General features: G+C 41.6%; 1 protein-coding gene across 1 annotated transcript in view; it reads right to left on the reverse strand.

The window, feature by feature from the left end:
• The window catches only part of LDLRAD4 (low density lipoprotein receptor class A domain containing 4), a 273,896-nt gene that overhangs the window by 158,762 nt on the left and 93,330 nt on the right, over positions 1-21,804 (reverse strand). The window contains exon 3 of the mRNA XM_084511073.1: positions 11,195-11,653. Coding sequence (XP_084367199.1) covers positions 11,195-11,234 — 40 coding nt within the window. The 5' untranslated portion in view covers positions 11,235-11,653. The remainder of the gene's footprint in view (positions 1-11,194; positions 11,654-21,804) is intronic.

Raw genomic sequence — 21,804 nt, forward strand, 5'->3', positions numbered from 1 at the left:
AGTGCCTTTCTAGTGAAGAAAGCAAGAAAGCCAAGGACACAAAATTTTTTCCAGAAGAGCCCACAATAGGACAGAAAATTTTAAGAAATAAAATCAAAACCCACAATGTATGAAAGACCTATTGCTCAATCTGTTCTTCACTGTATAACACCCATTCTCCTATTTATGTATCTATGATAATTATTACTTTTTTTTTTTTTTAGGTACTCAATATCCACAACTAGTACCACAGAAACATCATCTGTAGGTTGGGAATCCTTTCCCTTGCTTGCCATGAAAGCTTTCCATAAGTTAAGTTTAATAGGGTAAGTTTCATAGTCAAATTATAGTGGGGTGCCTACAGGAAAGGACTGGAAGCCCAAGTAGCTGGGCTCCAGATTTTGTCAAAGCCAAAGCTCTCTCTGTTCAGAAATTATCAGTTTCCAAGCCCTACATGAGCAGTGCCTTGGAAAAGATCAGTCTCAGAAAGGAGCAGTATTTTGACAGATATACAGAGTATATACAGAATATTGTGTCATATTCTCTTCCAGGGAAAAGATTATCTTTGGTGTTTGTAAGAGGCCGGCATGCCTTGAAGGCTGCACCCTATTAGCAAGTAATGATCCTACTAGAAACTTCACATTTTGCTTATTCACTGTTGCTGAGGGCTGAATTGAAATTAAAGAGGGTGGGAGTAGCCCTCTGGAAAGGGTTTGGAGCAGGGGTTGGGCAGTCCCTGGGGAAAAAAAACTGGGAGAGGTGCAGCGTGGGGTGCATGCTTGGGTGGATCTATATTGCTCCATCCAGAAGTACTTCAGTGAGGAAAGCCAAGCCCCAGGATGGGGAGATGCAGCTGATAGAGCCACGGGAACTTGGGCATTCATAGAAAGGCTCACAGGAAGGACTCCATCCACCCAGCAAGAAGCTTCGCTCTGAACAACAAAACAAACAGACCTAACAAGTAAACTAATGGGCATACATCCTGGCCTCTTTTTTTTTCAAAAAGTAAAAGGGATTAAATATTAGAAAAGCAAATGTAAGATTTGATTATACATGGTATTACCTTCTCCTCAATAGCTTTTAGGCTTTTTCACTACATTTACCCTGCAACGTTAAATATTTTCTCTTCTCTGTTTACCTGGACTCCCCCTTGTTCTTCAAGGAGTGATTTCTAAAGGCAGCTTACAACAAAGAAGCATAGCATTAGTTCATACTATTTGCTTTATGGTAAAAGAAAATTGATATTCTAGGCAAACAAACAGCCCCCTTGACATTACCAAACAAACAAACAAACAAAAATAAAAGAAACAACAACAAAAGCACCACCAACAAACCATTAGACCAAAACTTAGCCTCATATTATTCACTCAAAACACCACTGCCTGGCACTGAGCACTTGGAAACATCCTGCATCATATTTATGAGAATAGCGAGGTTTTGTTTGTGTTTCCGCTGTACCTCCCCAGCCTCCAAAAGGACACAGTCCAGTCCTTCAACAGTTTGACATCAGCTTTGGTTTTATGCTTCATCTCTTAATGTCGGGGTTTTTTTGTTTTTGTTTTTGTTTGGGGGGGGGGGGGGATGGTTGGTTGGTTTGTTTGTTTTTAAGTTTGCAATGAAAGGCATTTCCAGCCTGTTTCCCCCTGCAGTCCCTGCTGGTGCTGGAAGCCAGCCCAGCCTTCTCTTTTGGCCTCCTTCTCCTCCTCGTCCTCCTGCTGAGCCGGGGCCACAGCCAGCCCGCGGCGCTGGGCTCCCCCTGCAGGACCGCGCTCTGCACTGAGACAGGCACTCTTGAAGAAGTTTTGCCTTGACCCCCCTTCTTTTTCTGGCAAGAAAGAGGGGAAAAAAAATAATAAAGCTGAAATTTAAGCAGTGGAGATGGGGGATGTCCTCATCTTGTGTCCGTGGCCAAGCTGCAGCAGCTGGGAATCAACCACCGACCACACGTCGCCCAGTGACTACAAAGTGCCAATGCCGGCAGGTTACATGATGCTGGAGGACACTTAGTGATTCTGTCAGAAATAAAGTAAATGTTCTGACTTCAGACTTCTGGGCACCTCAGAAAGCAACAGCCAAGGGCTTGATTTCTGCCTCACACAACGGCAGCCGAGCTGCTGCGCTCAGAGCACACGCGTGGCCTTGTCAGCGGCGACAGGCCCACAGCCAGCCAGGAGCAGAGCTCGCGGTTCCTGCTCTTTTCTTCAAAAACAACACGAAACAACCACCAAACCAGTGCTACCAAATTAATTAGAAAGATTCAATTAAGTTAAATTGGCACACACTGCCAATTTAAGAATCAGTTTTCACCTCTTATTTTCTGTCTTTTTACTTAAGGGACAACACGCTTGTTTTCCTCATTGAAAACGAGTCTGCTGTTTTATTATGATTAAATACTGAAATGCAGCATATTTACAGTTCAATTTATTGTCATATTCAGTCTGGAATTGGCCATTTGGCTGATTAAGTTGTTTCATGCAACAGCACTGTGACATGTACTATTAAGAAACGAGAAATGGCAGATGGACATTTTCAAAGATGCATCAACTTCACAAACAGCATGCTCTGGCTTCAAATATAATCTACTAAAAATGAGTCACAGACTCACAGAATCATCTAGGTTGGAAGAGACCTCCAAGATCACCTAGTCTCTTACCTAACACTAACAGGTCCTCCACTAAACCAAGTATCAAAGAAGAAGATCTAGGTTCAACATCCTCCATGAAAATGTTGGAGTGCTCTCACCCATGACTTTGTGAAGTAGTTTCCCATTTCCAGCAGTACACTACTTCGTCAAATAATTTTAACAATCACAATTGCCATAATGTCTCTGCAAATTTGAACCTGCTTTCACCCTGGTCTGCACACCTCACAGCCTTTCATTTGGGCTCTGGACTAACTGTCATAAGAATAAATGGACCGTGCACATATAGCCAGGACTACACCTACACTGAAAAATCAAAGGATTTTATGGCATTTAAATTAACTTAAATAGTAAAGAAAATTTAATTAAAAATTGAAGGAAAACCCTTCCAGATTTGAGTAATATTTCAGGATGGAGCTTGATATGAATGGTGTTATGTGAAACACTAGCCTGCAATATAAGGAGACTGAATTCCAGGTCTGCAGAGGATCCTTGGCCAGTGTCTCTCAATGTATTTCACAGGATGCCACAGCACTGCATTTCCTCTGGAGTCCTCTTGGCTTATTTTTCTGCTTCCACATTTACTGCGCTGCCTGTGGCTTCATGCAGCAAGGCCATCTTCTGCAAGTGACTGCCATATAAATTCTCCTAGTCTTTCCCTTACCAAGCAGGCAAATATGAAGTACTTCACTGAAGCAAGCAAACTGGCAAGGAGGTCTTCTGTTCCAGTTAAATTAAAATTTGAAAGGAGAAGGTTTTAAAATATGAAATCCTTGGCCTGTGTGAAATGTCCCTCTGTTTGCATAAGGACTATCACAGTTCAATAAGTAAAGGCAGTATCTGTTCAGTTACAGATTAAACAATCCTTCAACCAGACTTTGAAGATAACTGTTCTCTTTAGTTGAAAGGAAATAAACAAAATACACTCTTTCACTCATACAAAGTTTGGATTGTAACTTAAAAGCCAACCTCATGGATTTGAAGAGTAACCTAAAGCAAAAACCATTGCTGTTCTAATCACCTGTTGTAAGAACAGCAGAAGAACTAAGTTGTAACCAAAAGCTATTTCTCTCATGAAGCACCACCACTCTTGAATTGATTTTCAGTTTCTCAATCTCCAGTAATTCTGTTAAAGCATTTAACCCTGAAAAGGAGACTTGTAAGGTGTGCATTACCATACTGAAAACAATTTCATTGAATGCTACTGAGTGTAATGTATTTAGATAAACTCTCTTCAAGGCTGAGGTTGCATCTTCTTCCATGTATTTTTTGCTGAGAATACTATCTGTACTCAAAAAAAAAAAAAAACCTGCACACTCTAAGTAAAATATCTAAGGGACTACAATGGAATACGATCTGTTACTATCCATGTGCTGAGTAAGGGGCATTGCAAAAAGCAATCTGTTTCTCCCAGAACTAAGAGACAGTAAGAGCTGTCCACATGTGACACAGTAACCTTGAAAATCCATAAAATAAGAAGGCATTTGTCAAAAAAATTGCAGAGAATTTTGGAAGGTCAGACTAGCTTCAAGAGGCAACTGAAAGCAAAATCAGAACAGAGGGGAATGAGAATGGTCTGCTACATATTCAAGTTGTATTCTTTAAATGAAATGTTTATCTGTAATTGAAAATCATGCAAATAATGACAGCAGCAATGTGGTAAACCTGTGTTAATGCATAAACGAGTTTTCAACTGCTTTTAATATTAATTATGTTAATATACTTATTAGAAGACATTTCAAACCTGTTTTTCTGTTTTACATTGAGCCTCAATTAGAATTTGGAGGAAGAAGCCTACCTTCAGCATCAGATCCACCAGTTATTATATGACAAGTAAATCATGCATAGTTTTATTCATTATAAAGAAAACAACCTCAAATGGCGGTTGCTTTGGCTCTGGCCTATTTTTGATTACTCTTAACAATTACCTTTTAAATATGTTTACAGCCTAAGAGTGGTAAAAAGCTTTTCTTGCAATACTTGCATACTGTGAAACAGAATAACGGATGCAGTATTTCTGAAGTGTGAAAATGTTTCTATACTAGTTGCTCTGATACAGATACATATATCATGCCCTCACAAAATAATAAGTCTGAAAAAGAAAGAAAGTTATAATGAAAGCTGGGGCAGGCTAGAACAAAGGCAATGGGGCAACACTCCAACAAAAAGAAAGGGTAGACTTTAAACACATAAGACACTTAATCCATCCTTTATCAATTATTCCAACAGAATCTACTTAAACATGGAGAAGATAGGGTAGTGCAGGTGGATTACTAAAGTATAAAATGTACATTTATTATCCAGGGAAGCAGCAATAACAGAATGACAGAAAAGTAAGGCTGGAAGCACTCTCATGAAGTCCATTCCCCTGCCCCAGGGCAAGATCAACTATACATAAACCATTCCTGACAGATATTTGTCTAACTTGTTCTTAAAACCTTCAGTGACAGAGACTTTGCAACCTCCCTAGGCAAGCGGCTGCAGTTCTTAACTATCCTTACCATTAGAAAGATTTTCCTAACGTCTAACCTAAATCTCCCCACCACAGTAAGCTCGTCTGTTTCTTTTTGCTCTATCCCCAGCAGAACTGGAAAACAGTTTTTATTACCTTCCTCCTTACATGAAATTTCCATATCCATTTAAATGGTTATCACATCTTCCCTCACTCTTCCATTCTCTGAACGAATAATGGCCAACTGAGGCATACGCAATCTGCTGGAACAATTTATCTGGTCTCCCATGTAATCCCTTCAAGGAGCCTCCCTATTCTGGAACTATAATCCCCAGGCCAGAGACATCTCCACCCAAAACACTACAGTTAAGCAAAACAAGCTTCAGAAAGGGGGAGCTTAAAGGGAAAAGGAGCCAAACCAAGTGGCAGGCTCCCACATTGCCTTGTGCAAAGAAAGGTCCCGCGTAAACCAGAAGAACTCACTGCAGCAGGGAAAGGTGGGGAAAGACACCCCTGAGGAGGGCCGAGCAGGAGGAGAAGGGTTAAGTCTAGAGAAGAGGGGAAAAGGCTCTCAGACAAGCCTGGAGCTGAGTTGCTGTGAGTTGGTCTGGAAGTGGGAGAAGTCCAGAAACAAGGGAAGGTGAAGGCACTGAAAAGTAGGAAGATTACCAGAAGGGCAGGGGATCTGGAAGAGAAGTGAGGCCCAAAAAGGGATAGCTGGAGAAGTCTCAGTACAGAGAGTGGGGATTTGAGCACTGGAGTGAAACACAGAGAGGTTAGGGAAGCATGAAACCCAGGACAGGAAACACGAGAGAAGTCCTGAATGCCAGGGGTACACAGAGCAGAGGCGAGGGGATCCCCTCAAGCCACGTTCCTCTGACCAAGAGGAAATCCTAACAGAAAAACACAGTTTCTCTGCCAAATTAGGGCCTGGTGAAGTAATAACCAAGCTGAAGAGCCCTTCTTGAGAGTAACTGCCTCTTTGGATATGGTCGAAGGTCAAGCTTGGGCGACAATAACCTTGAGATAAGGCTGCAAGGGATTATTCAAAGATTTGAGGGTAGAATCACTTCCATGGGGACAGGTATGAGGGAAAAGATACAGAGCTATGGAACAGGATCAGAAGGTGACAAAGTCAGTGCTAGACAGAAGGGCAGGGGCCCACTGCACAGAGCAACCTCATACTGTTTATTCCAGTTTCCATAGTGCCTGAGATAATGATTCTTCCAGCAGGACTGAGGGTCACAGGGCAGGAATGCCTAAGAGTCAACTCAGGTCCGTCAGAGCTCGTGCTGAGACAGAACTAATAAAATCTTGACAGACCTAAGATGACCCCATAAAGTCAGGATGCTTCATACATTGATTCCTAATCCACCCTATAATATTCCCCCTTATCCTTCGATCATTCTGGATGTCCCTGTGCCACACATTCCCCAGTGATGGAAAGCTGATTTCAGAATTGCTCTGCTCTGATAAACCAGCACTCAAAACATGCACTGGTGAAGAAAGTGGCTAATTTTTTTCAATGGACCTTGGCTGCCCCGATCCCCACCACCTAGTACTGGTACAACATCAAGCCAGACCAAGGCAGACAGTGTTACACTTCACGTCAGCTATAAAGTGTGCAAACAAAGCGGTCCCTCTGGCCACCAGGCCAACGCGGGCCCTTCGCTGCACTGCTTATTACGGCCACCTCTTGCCGTGTAGCTCAGTGCGTCAGACGTGCCTTGGCACCAAACCCCTCTGCTTCGTGGGAACCTAGAAAAAAACATCTTCAGAAAGTTCGGGAATTACTGCTCGACTCTGAAAAAGACCATTTTTGCAATTCTCAAGGGCCATGTTGTCTAGACCTCTGGCCTTCTTTTTCCTTTTCGCTGGATGCTTCCAACAGGCCCGAAGAGTGCTGCTCCGAGCAGAAACAACACACCAGCCACACAAATGCTAAGTAGAGTGGAAAAATTATTTTGCATGTCTTACACACAGACTCCTGTCCATATATTCCAGCATAATGTTTATGACGTGGTATTGTTGATTCATAGCCATTTTCTGGTCTCCTGCAACTGCCCATCTGTTTTCTGCAGACCTGCTGTCTCACCAGTTATTCTACATTTTGATTTGCACAGCTGATTATTCCTGCCCAACCACAATGGAGAACTTGTCCTTAATGAACTGCATCGTATTTATTTTAGATCAGTTCTCCAATATACCGCATTAATTTTGAATTCTAATCCTGTGCTCAGAGAGTTTACATCCTCTCCCTAGTCGGTGTCATCTGGAAATTTTGCATGCAGATTCTATCATCTAAGTCGTTAATTAAAATATTGAATATTTTCAGGCAATCCTGGGCAAAATCATACTTGACATATCCTTCCAGTTTGACTATGAATCACTAGTAATTATTCTAAGAACAGCTTTTTCAGCCAACTGCATACCCACCTTGGAGCCCGTATTGCCACCTTGTTTATGAAAGAGAGAAAAGCCTTCCAAAATGAAGATACATTTTTTTTTTTTTCTACTCAGAGGGAAGTTAGGCTCAACTGACAAGATACATTCTGGAAAAAAATCATGCAAATTCATTTATTGCATTATTTCCCACAGGCTATTTGTTTAAAACCAAAACAAACACACACACACAGTTAATTATTTTATTCTGATATTTTTTCCCCAAGACCTTAAGCTAAGCTATCTACTCCAAAGGGATGCAGGAAAGCTTGCACGTAGGTGCAGTGTTTGCTCTTTCACAGATTTTTTGAACCTAGACTGTCCTCCAAATGCTCTCCAGCGTAACTGCTAATTGCTCAGATATTGCTTCAGCTATTTTACCCTATGCTGAAGAGATAATTTAATAAGCTGCAGGTTGTTTTAAAATACCTATCTTATCTAATTAGCTTATAATCAGTCCTGCTCCTGTTCTGTTTAGAATTCCTACCTGTCTCAAAGTAGTATTCCTTTCCTTGCTGCCTGATTGCGCCTGATTGCCTTTTTGGCAAAGAAGGATGCAAAAAGAAGTCATTAACTACTGGGTCCTCCCTGCACACATCAGATCATGGGTATTGCCTTTCCCTCTCAGTAAATAGTCCAGAAACTCAGTCTTCCTCTTATTCCTAGTGAGAACATAGCACATTTCCTTATTACCATGTCCTTTACTAGCTGTGCTTTGTTTCATGCTTTGGCCTATCCAGTTTGGCCCTTGCATTCTTCTACTGTTCTTGTATATTCATCTTGATTATGTGTCTAGTTTCCACTTTATGAGTCCTTCTCATTTTTTTGTTCATGCAATTTTGTCTCTTATTGGGATACACTTTCTTATTGGGATACCTTTTATTTGTGCTTTTAAAACCCTTTATTATGACAAGAAAAAGTTAGTTCCTTTAGAAATCGTAAGCCATCCTGAATTTCTTAGGTTTGTTTCCCAAGAAATCTTACCTGTCGGTTCTATTAGGTTAATTAAGTCTACTTTCTTGCATACCATTGCTTGTATTCTGAAGTTCTCTTTTTTTTCTCACTTGCCTGTGATTGCTATCACTCAAATTGTCTTTTACTATCATAGGCTCAACCATCTCTTTCCTAATCAAGCCTCGGAGCACATCCTTCCCATTGCCTTTTCTACATTCTGTAATCCTGAATCTATTACACTTGCATCATCTACAGAAATTAGTATTTAGCCAGTAAAGTTAAAAGGGTTTTACCATGTGCTGTTGTCTGGTAATACATGATAAACACAGCATATGTCTTGGAGCAAGAGCCATCTACAAAAAATGGCAACTTTGGCATCTGTACCAGTAACATCAGTGTATCGATGTGATCAAAGTGTTTCCTAGCCATACCTACAAGCTTTCCAAGGTCACAGCTATTAGTCAGGTAGAAAGAAGTATTTTGAAATACTCCAAAGGTGGCTTCACAGAGGCAACATCCTCCAAGGCTTGTTTTAACAGCACTATGTTCAGCTGTAAATTGAAAATGATTACCCCAATCGTTCCAATAGCTGCAATCACTTAGAATTGCTAGATTCAGTGTTGACACTGCACTGCTTTCAGATATCAGAGCTTTTTCTGTACAAATTAGCTCACTTCTGCATACGGTCATGCCCCCTCTGCTACTAGCCACTACTGTTTTCTTCTACAGCTAACCCAGCATGCCAACAAAAGGAGGAACACAGCAAGGATCACAGGAGAAACTACATGCACCTACCATTACATATTACTGCAACTCTTAAATTAGCGTAACATCCTCCCATGAGTTTCTGTAAGAAATAACATAACTACCCACTTTTACTGCTGAATGTGTTATATAAATCTACCAAGGAAAAAGAATGACCTCAAAAAAAAAAAAAAAAAGAAAAAAAAAATGGATATCAATTTGATTCAAGTTGGGAAGTCCTTGCCTTCTTATCATCTAAAAGCAATGGCAATTCAACCTGTTTGCTTTACAAGTCCCCTGCCCATTTCTTTTACATGTCTCCTGAACGTACGGTGCAACTTGCCTGAAAGTTTGATAATTCTTTAGTACAGCTAAACATTTAATAAACATTTAATAAACATTTTCAAATGTTTATTAACTTCTTTACCTGAGGGCAACGCCAAAAGAATAAAAGAACTCCTTATGAGAGAGAGAACAACCCTCATACTGTCAAAGTGTCCAGAATGGGTAGGAATCTGCTGGGTTGTCACCACAATTTGATTGTTGTCCCAGGCCTCCAGGGACACGGGTTTCATTTTTCTGAAATTTCTGCAGCCCTCTTTGCCATTCCCCTCCACCCAGCAGCAGTCGCGAGGTCAGCGACTCTCTGACGCCCCGCTGCCTGAGCAGTCTGATCCGAGTGCCAAGAATCCTGACCCTCTGGGAGCAAAGGGAGAGCTGAGGCTGTGGCAGAAGAGGGTAAAGTTGGAAAGAAAATAATGTAATAAATATTACAAAGGTGCTGAAGGTAACAGAGTTTTCAGCAGAGGGGAGAGCCACAGAAGGAGGGAACAGATACCCAAAGAGGAAGACTTCCAGTGGAGAGGCAGGAGGAGGAGAAGGGCTAGCAGAGAGTGGTGAGGAGGACTCTGTGAGGGTGGATCTGCTGTGAGATAGGGCAAAGGGGGAGCCTGCCCTTGGGGACACAAATAGTTTTGTTGTTCCCTCTTGGGAAGACCTTCTAGAACAGCAAGGAGCCCGAAGGAAAGCAGCTTGAGACAGAAAATGATCATCCCATACATACAAACCCCAATCCAGCAAACTTCTAAAGGCAAAAAGTCTCCATCAGAAAAATAAATGCCTCACTCATTGGCTACTTTCACTGTGGTACTAACCCATTATCTAGGCTCTCTAAACCAAGAGAACTATCCAGCTGATTTTCTATCCATTTCTTACGGGGTCTCAGCCGGCCAGCAGGTGTGGAAACAGGGTGGCAGCATCTTCTGACCCTCATTTCCTTTCTCCCACCTCTTGGATTAGACACAAGGCACCCAGTGAATTCCAGTGGAGTTCACACCAGAGGGAGCTTTCCTCAAGGAAGCCCACCACCTTCGTATCCTCGCTCTTACTACACTATTTTCAACATGTCTACGGGGAAATATATTGGAATCAGTTGAAAGAATGTTCAGTTAAACCCTTTGGTTTTGCCACATCAAGTACTGCTGCAACTGGACCAGGTGGGGAGGAAGGGAGGGAGTCCAAGCAGAAGTTATCTGGCAAGTCCTGCACAGAGGTGTGCTCTGCTCGAAGGGAGAAAGCTCAACGCTACCATGTTTCTGAGAAGCCTCCCGACATAAACAATGTCCATCCTGCGTCCTCGCCAAACTCCCATGTTAAATATAAGAGCAACTTAATTGACTATATTTCATACAATGCAAATAGGCCCAGCCGACCCAGGAGGCCACTCGTTGTTAAGCTGTTGATGAGTACTTTAATGAGGAAAGCTTCGATATGCCTTCCCCAAGGCTTATAACCATCCATTTCAGGGGGCAGGAAACACAAGATACTACTCTCTATTAACACAAGTGTTGAACTGTTTCTCAAGTGAAATGTTTTAAAACATTATTTAATCTGGAAGTACTACAAGATGCTACACAAATTATTTTTGAAACTCTAGTAAACTGTCCCAAAATAATTAGTGGGATTAGAAGAGAAGTCCTTACCTGTGAAAGCATTTGTGGCCTGAAAACCAGCTTCCTGCATACTGCTCTCCCAGCGAAGCTTGTGATTCCAACCTTAACCTGTCCTTACTGGAGACAACTGCTGAGCTTGAAGCTGTCAAGTCACTTCCATCTTAGCTCGTCAGAGTCCATGTCTCGTCCCATTCCCGGCTTTGGCACCATCCAATTCCCACCTGATCCCAGGTCTTTCAATCTGTAGGCACGGGGGATCTGCAGTGAGGCCAAGCAGCAAGCGTTGGACAGTCCCATCAACCAGCCAGCCAGAGAATCTGGGCCATGATGAATGCAGAAATGAAGAAGTTCGCCCGGCAAGACTTTATTTCCCTTTCACAATGAAGTTCTAATCCTCTGTTCATCCAGCACCATTTTTTCAGGTCCCAGCCAACGGTGATGTTCAATTGTCTCTCCTCTCTTGTGTTTGTCTCCCCTCAGGCACGCTCACTGAGAAATTAAAAAAGAAGAGATTATGTTTCCTGATGACCTGTAGCAACATTAAAATTAACAGACTCCAGGGAACAAAAACCCAAAACACATTATCAGGGATTGATTGTACACATTAAAGGAGATCTTCAGAAGGCAAATATTGCGATTTTGCTGAGATGCAAAGTGTGACCACACAGCTCTTTGAAGTGCAAAGAGGAACAGTGCTAGGGTGTCATATGCATCTCTGAGAACATGATGTGATTTACATTTCAAAAGCCATATTTAGCAGAGATGGGGGCAGCAATACAATAACAAAATTGCAGTTAAAAGGGAAAAGGAAAAATACTCAAGGCTCTCAAGTCTAGTCTATTCAAAAACCACAGCGAGATTATTAGCATTTCACATAGCTGCTTCCCTTCTTTTCTGGAGCAGGGAAAGGGAGCGCGGGATGCTGACACCGTACATGCCATTCTGTCTTCTGAGGTTAAAAACGTCTGAGGTTTATACGTCTGTGCTGTTGATTGTATAAAATCTCAATCGTAAGCAGATGACACCACTCAGATTCGGTAATGTTCAAAATACCCACAGGCTATGCAAGGGAAAGGTGGCAAGTTGCTCCTGACACTACTTCTCCATAGGAGCACGGCTATCTGCAGCTCCTTGAAAAGCAGAGCTGCTACATAGCCAGCTTCTAGAAAACTAGGATACATTTACAGGGCGAAGGAGAGCAGCAGACAGGTATATATTTAGTGAGAAGATTATTTTAGGAGAAGAGGGATGATTTTGCTCACAGAAGGAAAAGAGGACTTGGGAGAAGAATCCTCTCACTGCCCAGCCATCCTCCTCTGTAGCAGCACTTGGCTCACCTAATTCAGTAGCACAGGCAGGTCAAAGCTACATCAGTGATGATATTACAGCCTACTGATGGATTTAAATAAAAAAGGATCTGTTCTCAGGTGTGCTGCTGCAGTCAGGTGAGCTTTACACCTGATGAGTGCTGCTTTCTTCAGAACATACGGAACGAAAGCTAGTTGATACGTTGAGTTTTCCATCCTAATAATGTTGCGACCAATTTTATGATTTTGGGAAACCAGTATTTCTGAAAACCACAAGTTTGTCTCAAGAAAATAGCACGGGACTAACTAATTAGTCAATTGTATTAGAGTCCAGTAACTTGCACTCAACTCATGTAAGGTTACAGATCACATTCAAGACAATTTTCCCACTTCTTACCCCAAATATAACAGGCAAATTAAAGGAAACACTACAAAGACTTCACCTGTAATATTTCCTATCAAAAAAATTGAATAACATTTTAGAGAGTGCTAAAAATGCTACCATTACTCAATTTCAGCCCTTCAAAGCGCTCTGTACAACTAAGAATGATTTAATATGAGCTCATTTTATCCTAAAGTGCATAGTACCGAACACGTATAATATACAAAAACCATAGCACAAATTCCTCTTGCCTCTTCACAGTGTGCTAACTATTCTATAATGACTACAGATTGATGCTGCACTCGTTTCCCAAGCTTTTTCTCTAGAGGTCTGACTTTCTTTTTTTATTTATAAGAATAGCTCCGTATTTGCATTCACATTTCCAGCCATACAGCTTTTGGTTTATAAATCCACAATTTCAGTGCATTCTATTTTCAGCATTTTGATGTCTCTCCCCATCCTAAAGATTCTCAAGAAACGCACACCAATACCTTAGCAACCAGGGAAAATCTCTCATTGCTACTAAATAATTGTATCTTTGTATTAGATATACCATACTTCTGATTCCGAAGAGAATAAAATACATCCACTTGCCTGAAAATTAACTTTTTGTTAGAAGAAAAATTATTTTCCATGCCTTCAAAGTCTCTGTTAAACTTGTTAGGAAGCCAGCAGTGGTGCAGAAATTCTACAATGCTGGCACGTTCAGCAACTGCTGCTTTTGGAGACAGAAAGCCTGCAATTTTAACAGTACAGGACACAGAAACTCTTCCCGAGTTCATTCAGACCTTGAAATTTGAAAGGTACCGCACTGAAGCATCACGTTTAAGCCCTCCCTTAAGGCCCCAAATGAAAAAAAGAGGCTGATATCTGATGATTGCCCTAAATGAGCATTTTCTGTTGCTGCAGAAGCACTCTTCTCCCTTGGCAGACAATGAACTGTGCTCCAGAGACACTGCTCTGGCAGGACATGAGTAAGGGGGAAGCCTGTGTAGTGCTCAGAGCATCCTCTGCCTTTCCACAACTCAAAACCCAGCTGGGCTCCGAAAAACTGCTTCACACTACAGCTAACTGGTTGATTTAATGAGTGTTTTCAACTGGTAGACCTTTCGCCAGCCAGTCAGTCACATTTGCACAACAATGTCAGTCAAGTCTCTTAAATTTCCAGTATTCCCAAGATGAAGAAGACAAAGCAGAGCACCTGATACCACAGCACATCGGGAAAACGGCAAATTCCACTTTTAACAGCATGTAAGGATATGGCTACTCTAATATGACTGCTCTACTGCACTCTATGTTACTCATTTTTTTTTCCCATTCAAATGGAACTGATGTTTAAGCAGAGGTTTGTGCTTGTTTCCTAGCAGACAGGCATGTTTGCATGCACAGGACGGACACGATACAGCATGGCTCGGCCAGCGAAGCCTTGATCCTTGATTGCAGGGTGGTGCAGAAACGTTAAACAAACCTGCTCACAGGAACAGAGCCTGAAAATACTTTTCTGGAAAGGAGAGAGGAAAGTTAGCAGTGCTGACAGCACAACAGTGTGCAGTCTTCAGTGTAACTACTATGGTCTTCACAACCTGCGGAGACCCCAAGGGGTACACGTCCCATTAAACTGATCAGATGGCAAAGAGAAAATCCAGAACACAAAGACTAGATATTTTCTCTTTGCTCCATCTGTTACCTCCTTCCCAATTGCAACAAGAACTCTGCTTCTGCTTTCAGTCACCCACTGCAGTATTACATGAGTCTCTGAAGGAAACCAAGCAAAATGTTGTGTTTTATAAATATGTGGCTGTTCTAGAAAGATTTTCAGCTACTATGCACTTACATGATTGAATGCCTGAGAAAAATCAAACCCTTTTCTTTTCATCCTCTCTACTTTTCTCAGATATGGTCCTGGGAAAGACGCCACCACCTAAACCTCGCACAAATTGCAAACAAAATATTTTGACTATTTAACACACACTGTGAGTTATAGGTTCTCATGGTATGTTTAGCTAGCCAACCTGTTATTGCTCTTTTCTAAATATTTGAAGATTCAGTATTAAAGGGCAATTTTAAAAAAGAATCTGAGAGAGAAAAGCAGCAGCCAGGGAGTGTCATTAAATCCTCCAGTGATATCTACACTTTATGAAGTGTTGTACAATCATTAGTTAGGACCAAGCCTCAAGGAACTTGCATGGGAAGAAGCAGAAAAATAGCATTTTTTCCAGGACTGGTATCTCCATAACATCTTGAACAACTCAAAGACATTGACCAAAATGTATACACTGTAGCTTGTTTTTTGTTTTTTGTTCCCATTTCCTTTCCCTATACACAGCCCGTTTCTCTGGCCACGTGCTGTTGGTTCCCACACGCAGCAAGAACTCGCTGAATGCGTTGTCAGAAGGACTACAGCCATGAGAAGCATCTCCAGCGGTTGGCTATGGCACAGGACACCCTAAAGGACAGCTGTGGCTTAATTTAACTTCAGCAAGGGAGGATTCATGGCTCAAGCTTTTAGCTTTCAGGTTAAGGAAGAGTAAAAGGGCAGCGAGACTGAATCCTGCAGTGCTGCTCCCAGCACGGGTGTTCAACACCCGCAGGGCTGGCAGCAGGGCCCCAGCTCAACAGCAGAGCCCAGCGTGCCTCCAGACCCCAGGAGAAAAGCAGGATGCCTGGAGCCAGGACAAGCTCTGAACCATCCGGATGCTTCTACACTTTGCTGAAGTAACAAGGCCTGCACCTCCTACATTTTAAGACAGCATCGACTTGGAGAGAGATTTAAGAAGTTTCTGGCTGGAAAAAAAAAAAAAAAAAAAAAATCCAACATTCTGTATTTACAAAACAGTGTTTGTAAGAAAAAAAAATCTTTTAAAGTTTGCTAAAGCAGTTTAAAATGAAGCCTGTGTGCACACACATAGGTCACCTCTCCATCCCCTGTTGGGTTTTGCTTCTTATGGAGACTTCTAAACTAGATATTAATATTTACCAGTTATACCTACTCTTTCTTAGATGGTAAGGTCTGTCTGTGTTTTACTGTGAGATCTTCATTTATTTTATTTACTTCTATCTATAATTTGTCTTCCCTCCAAGATAACATTGCACTACTGCTAAGTGAATCCTGGTTCTTGGGAAATCCTGTGCTTCATAACTCAAAGACCACTTAGAAAATTCAAGGCGACTTTCACAGGAGAACATACACAAATCAAACTGAAAACCAGATGTTTAAAATATGTTTATCTAATCACATCTTTCTCACACACACATATACATCATTTGTTTTCACTTTCTATCTTCAATATTTGTACAGCTTCCTCGTGACATTTTAAACAGCTGCTGTATTTCACTTTTTTAGTGAACTGCAGTGACTGACAAAATTAGTTTCAATGTTATGTCATACATATTTCTATTCCTACAGATTCTTTCAGATATGCTTCAGCTTGTTCAGGAACAGTGTCCAAGTTTTTTCCTTCCTTTTTGTTACAGAACTCCCTGACTTGCAGCAAACGCGAGGACGATCAAAGCAAGTTGTGGTCCTTCTGCATTAGCTGAAGCAGGAAATGGGTCTTGAGAAGAGGGCACGTTGCCAACACGAAGCATCTTTTTTTCTAGCCTGTTAGAAAATGTTCTAGAAAGCAAGATGTATCCCCAATGTCAATGCCAACACACTGCAAAAAAAACACTACAGGCAAGGTCCAGTTTAAAAGAAAAAGTAAATAAATGTTTCAGCAAAGACATTTCTCCTCCTCCAACTCCTCCTCTTGTTTGGTTACTTCTTTCTGGAACGAAGCAATGATATAAAATCAGTCTGTTTAGTAGCTTCATGCCAAAGCAAATAGCCTCTGGTAATCAGATAGTAAGGAGCATTTCACTTGGACAAATCCTATAAATAACTGATAACACAAAGGAGCATGCCACATTTCCTTCCATTAATCTTGTTAACTGAAATAATTAATTTGAGTCCTCTATTTTCTATCTCTATGAACAAACTAAGAAGCCATGCATTTTCCCATAGCTCTGCTGACAGAATGCAGTAAAACCCCAGTGGAAAAGTTTACTAAAATCTCCATGACAGGCTATTGGGTTTGGATGAGATAATTATTGGGAGAAATTGTACAAGCTGTGTTATGCAGGGCAAATGAGAAGATTGCGTTGTTTATTTTTGGACCTTAATAAAACTATAATTACCAGAAGTTGTCAAGAGAAATCATTAATCATGCTGCTCTATGAACCTCAACAGTTAGAGAAAAACCTGAGCTCTGAATTTTATTTGCCAAAATAATGAAGAGGTAGTAAGAGCAGAATCCAGCCCCAATTAATCTTTTTCCAAAGCAACATGGCATTGGGTTTGAATTTGCGGAAGGCTGGTAAAAGTATAAATTACACTGAGCAGCCTGGACAAAAGACAATTTTTTGCCTTGTGTCCCTGTGACTTGTATCAGAAAGGAGCAGTCGCCAGAAACCTGGAGGACGGTGCACACCTCAAGTCTTCTGAGCACCCAACACCCAACCACACCCCAGTTTTTGCAGTCACAGCTACTGAGCACCCAGGTACACAGTGGCAGCAGGATAAGGATGTCACCTGTTTAACTCTGCTGTGCCATGCAGGATGTGCAAGCACAGAGCAAATGCCTCAGGAGAGCATGGTGTTTTTTCCTGCAGCAGACCATACCTGTCAGCCCATGCCAACTGTGCCCAGTCCTCAGAGACCTGGGGGCACCATTCCTCTCTCCATCGACAGCACCTTTGGGGAGAGGGGGCTGCACCCCTTGGGAAAAAGGTACACAGCCAAAACACCTCCCAGTACATTAACATACACGTAAACACATAAAGATCCATATACATGTACCAATTTTGTGCAAAAAAAAGCAGACTGCAGGAATCTAGGCCAAGCTGCACTTAAGTTTTTGAAGGCAGAAACATCTGTACTCTGATTGCTCTGGAAGGAAAATGCAGAAGACAGCATCTCCCACATGGAAATGTCAAGCAGTGTATGGACACAGAATGGTGCGGCCCTCCCTTGAGACATGGCTGGGGACTGTGGAAACAGCTACCCATGGGAAGCAGAAAATTCAGAGCTTAATAGGAGAAGTCATCAGAAACTATTCCAGCTTCTGTCAAAACTCTTAGTATGAATGAAAAAGCACATTTTGGCAAATGCAGAAGAGAGCGCTGAAACCCTGCTAACTGCACTGGAAAATAAACTGATGCTGAAGAGACTCAAGGAGCAAGGAAGCTGCTGGAGAATAAAACTACGGCCCTTACAGCACTTGGATCTGCTGCATGCTCCGCTGGGGAGCGAGAGTACTCTGACACCTCAGGGAGATATCGCATGCTGGGCACTTGGACCACGACCAAAGAAAATCCTCTTCTGCTAAAGAACAAAACAAGAAGTTTACAATTTAATTAGCACAGACTGTCATCATATTAATTGAAGAAGCACTGATAAGAGTTTTGTAACTCTCTGGAAGGCTGTTTCAGTCAGTGCTATCAAAGTCCTTCTGGTGGGAGCAGGAGTGCAAGGGACATAGGAGAAAGGCCCACTACGACTTCACACACACTGCTACACACAGCCAGCTCTAGTTTCCCACAAATGAAACCATGCCACAAGAATTCATCTGGTTTATTTACAGAGTCTTAGCAGCCCAGATGCATAAAGAAGCTATCCAGAGAGGGCAAGCCCAGTTTAAAGAAAGCAGGGACAGGCACTGGGCACACAGGGCGCTCCCAGCTGTAGGCCTCTTCTAACAAAAGGAAGCTTTTGTGCCTCAGACGGCCTATGTAGATCACATACCGCACAGATCAATCCGTTTTACCTTCAGTACCATAGAAATTAAATGAACAAACAAGAAAGTGTGACTATATCCAGAAAGGATACTTGTTTTATGAAATACCTGAAGCTTCCCCTGCAGAACTCCACCATGTGTTAGAAAACTGGAAACTCCTGCAGCCTGCTGCTCCATATTCTACCAGTTTTGATTTTCACACTAAGCTAAAGCAATCTGCATATGGCAATAGAGATTCAGACTCCTGTTTGCCCCTGTTAAGACCAGGTCTCCCTTTTGCCCCGTACCTGGGAAAACCAGCGAGGTTAACCCATATGATCACCATCGCACTACGACCGAGCTCCAAACCCAGTGCAACAGCCCTGAGACCCAAACCAGTAATGTGGTTTCCAGACACTTTGTTTTCCTGGGTATCTACTTGAATTTTATCCCCTGAATGACTCGAGGTAACAACCAGATTAATGTGGAGTCTGTATAAACAAGTCATATCCAGGCAGAAGTTTCACACAAGTCCATGGTGCTTTTGCCCATGCCAGGCCGCACCAATTCATCTATACGACACTCCTGCACTCCTTCAGCACATAAACATGTTTCCTTCTAAACCCCATGCTCAGTGGGGCTTAAGCAGTTGCCTCAGTAGTTCTCAGTTACAGCAATACAACTTTACTCCAACTTTCAGCCTGGAAGTAAGAAAAGGAAGAAAATAATGGTTCAGTGTCTCTCTTATTATTATTTTTTTTTGACTTGGGAGATTTGCCTTTGTTTTTCCGGAGGTGTTACCTGATCTTTCTAGGCTCTGATGCCACTAGTAAAGTGGCTGCAACTTCTACCTGTGGATTTAAGGAGCTACAAAATGCTTAGGTAACAGGGGTGATTACTAATAAAATAGATCACAGAGAAGAAGCTAAAGCAGCATTTTGATTAATTTGATTTTGCACTTGAGTGAATAGATCATTCCGCAAGCCCCAAACAATCCCATTAGTGTTGTAAAATCACCCCAAAGAAACTCTTTTTACTAACTAATAGGCCAGCATTTTTTTTATTTCCAGCAATACTAACAAGACAGTCTCCTTTAAGACTGTCCTTCTTTAAAAAATCTGTTGGAAAACAACCCATAAAATAACACAAAATGCAAGCGGAGAACACAGTTGGGAAGCAGTATCCTCCGGTGATCAACTAAATCTCATTTTCCAGAGAACAACACGGATTCAGTTCAAATCCCTCATTACTTAACAAACAAAAGCAAAGAGGTTACTTTTTTTCTTGTCCTTGAAGGACAGCTTCTTACATAAACAAACAGCATAAAGGCATGGGAACTAACGTTGTTATCAGTTAAATCTGAATAATTCCTCTAGTCAAGAAGTTCTCGTTTAGTACTGCCATAAGAAGGTAAACAGCACTTCAAATCTCTTGCTTCAGCTGTAATTCAGAAATCATCTTTTTTTTTTTTTTTTTAACCAATATTTTTATTAACAAATGTATTTTAATATACCTTTGTCATATTTTAAAACCCTTCTTGCTATGCTCATGTGCCATTATTTGGATGCAGCTGAAGTGCTGTAACTGTATGCAACTAAAGCAGCTTGTTAGCAATGCAACACCGAGAGCACCTCCATTAACTAATTAATTGAAAGCAAAATACACTCTAAGGTTTTTGACAAAACAGCTCAAAAACTGGGATTTGCATTAAGGACAGGCTTTTTTGTTTCTCTCAGGCAAACATCCCATTCACCTGTTCTCATCTGGCACTACCCACCCCTTTAGGGAAATCTGACCTCTCAGGCCTTGTTTCCCATTGTCCATTCAGGCACCTGAACACAATGGTTACTTTCAAATACCCTTAAGATTATGTGTGTGGTCCTTCAAGCCTACCTGCCACTCTTCTCCCACCCCAACCCTGTGCCAATAGACACAGATCCCTATAGGAAGGGCCAACACCTATGTAGTTTATAGATAATTATGAAGTGTTATTAAACATTCACAGTTACAACCAGAAATGCTGCAATCTTGCTTCAGAAGAAAACTATGATCTCTGCAGATGAACACCACCGCCTTCCTCAGCCACGGAGTTACAGCTTTGCATTTTCCAGAGGCGAACTTATCATCAGTCTTGCCATAAAAGCAAAGAATACCTTTTTTCTTCTTTTTAAACAGGTGGAAAACATAATGAAAGTCTGACTTTGTGCCTTTGATAATTCAGCTTCCAGGATTGTGGAATGCTTTCAAATAGGGGCATCTGCCTCCTGAGTCACAGCCCTATAGCTGAGAAAAAGCAGTGAACTTATTAATAAAGCATAATAAAGAGCCAAGCATTTGGGCTGGAAAGATGCAAGGAAGAGAAGAGACTGTCTTTCTCTCAAAATATTCAAGAGACAGCAAAGCTCATCCAAATAAACTGCAGTTTTTTGCTGAGGAGGCAGCTGGAGCCAATAACGCTGATGATTCTTATTCCACTATATCCCACAGCAAGACACACACCTATTTAAAGAAAACAGAAGGGAAAGCAGGAGAAATCCCACCTGTATTAAACTACACCACATAGCTAAAGCTCTTGACAGCGCAACCCATTCCCATGCCCAAGGAACAGGCAGATGGGTGTATGTATGTTCTTTCTGCTAACAGCATTGGCAGAAAAGGGCTTCATATCAACACTTCAAATACTAAAGAGAGAAAACAGGACAAAAATAAAACAAGAAACGCTAGGATCTCAGAAGAGTTAAATATCTAGAATTTTGGATCAACAGTCTGAGCATCTTATATAACACAGTTCATCATATGTCACCCAGTCAGTCAGGCATCAAGAGCAGAAACTGGGTTAACTGCAAAATTTCTAAGAAACCAACTGGAACCGTGATTTTAAAGCACTTCAGAATGCGCCAAATGCTTGGGTGCACTGTTCAAAATTAATTACCATCAAATTAAATATCTGCACTTCACATTCTTTACAAACACAAAATCTTTGGGGGTTGAACACTGATCCTGCAAACAACAACGACCACTTTCTGTAAAGGTATGCAGCACTTTCCACCGCTGATGCAAGGTAACACCCATGTGTAAGAAAACTTTTCTGAGGTAGGATGGTGGTCCCAGATCCCACAAGCAGAGCCAAATCTTTATACAGGCATCCCCTGCTCGGTCAGCCTGTGCAGGCTTGATTTAATTTTTCCATCTGCAGCC

This window comes from Aythya ferina (genome assembly GCF_964211825.1).
Source record: "Aythya ferina genome assembly, chromosome: 2".
NCBI lineage: Eukaryota > Metazoa > Chordata > Aves > Anseriformes > Anatidae > Aythya > Aythya ferina.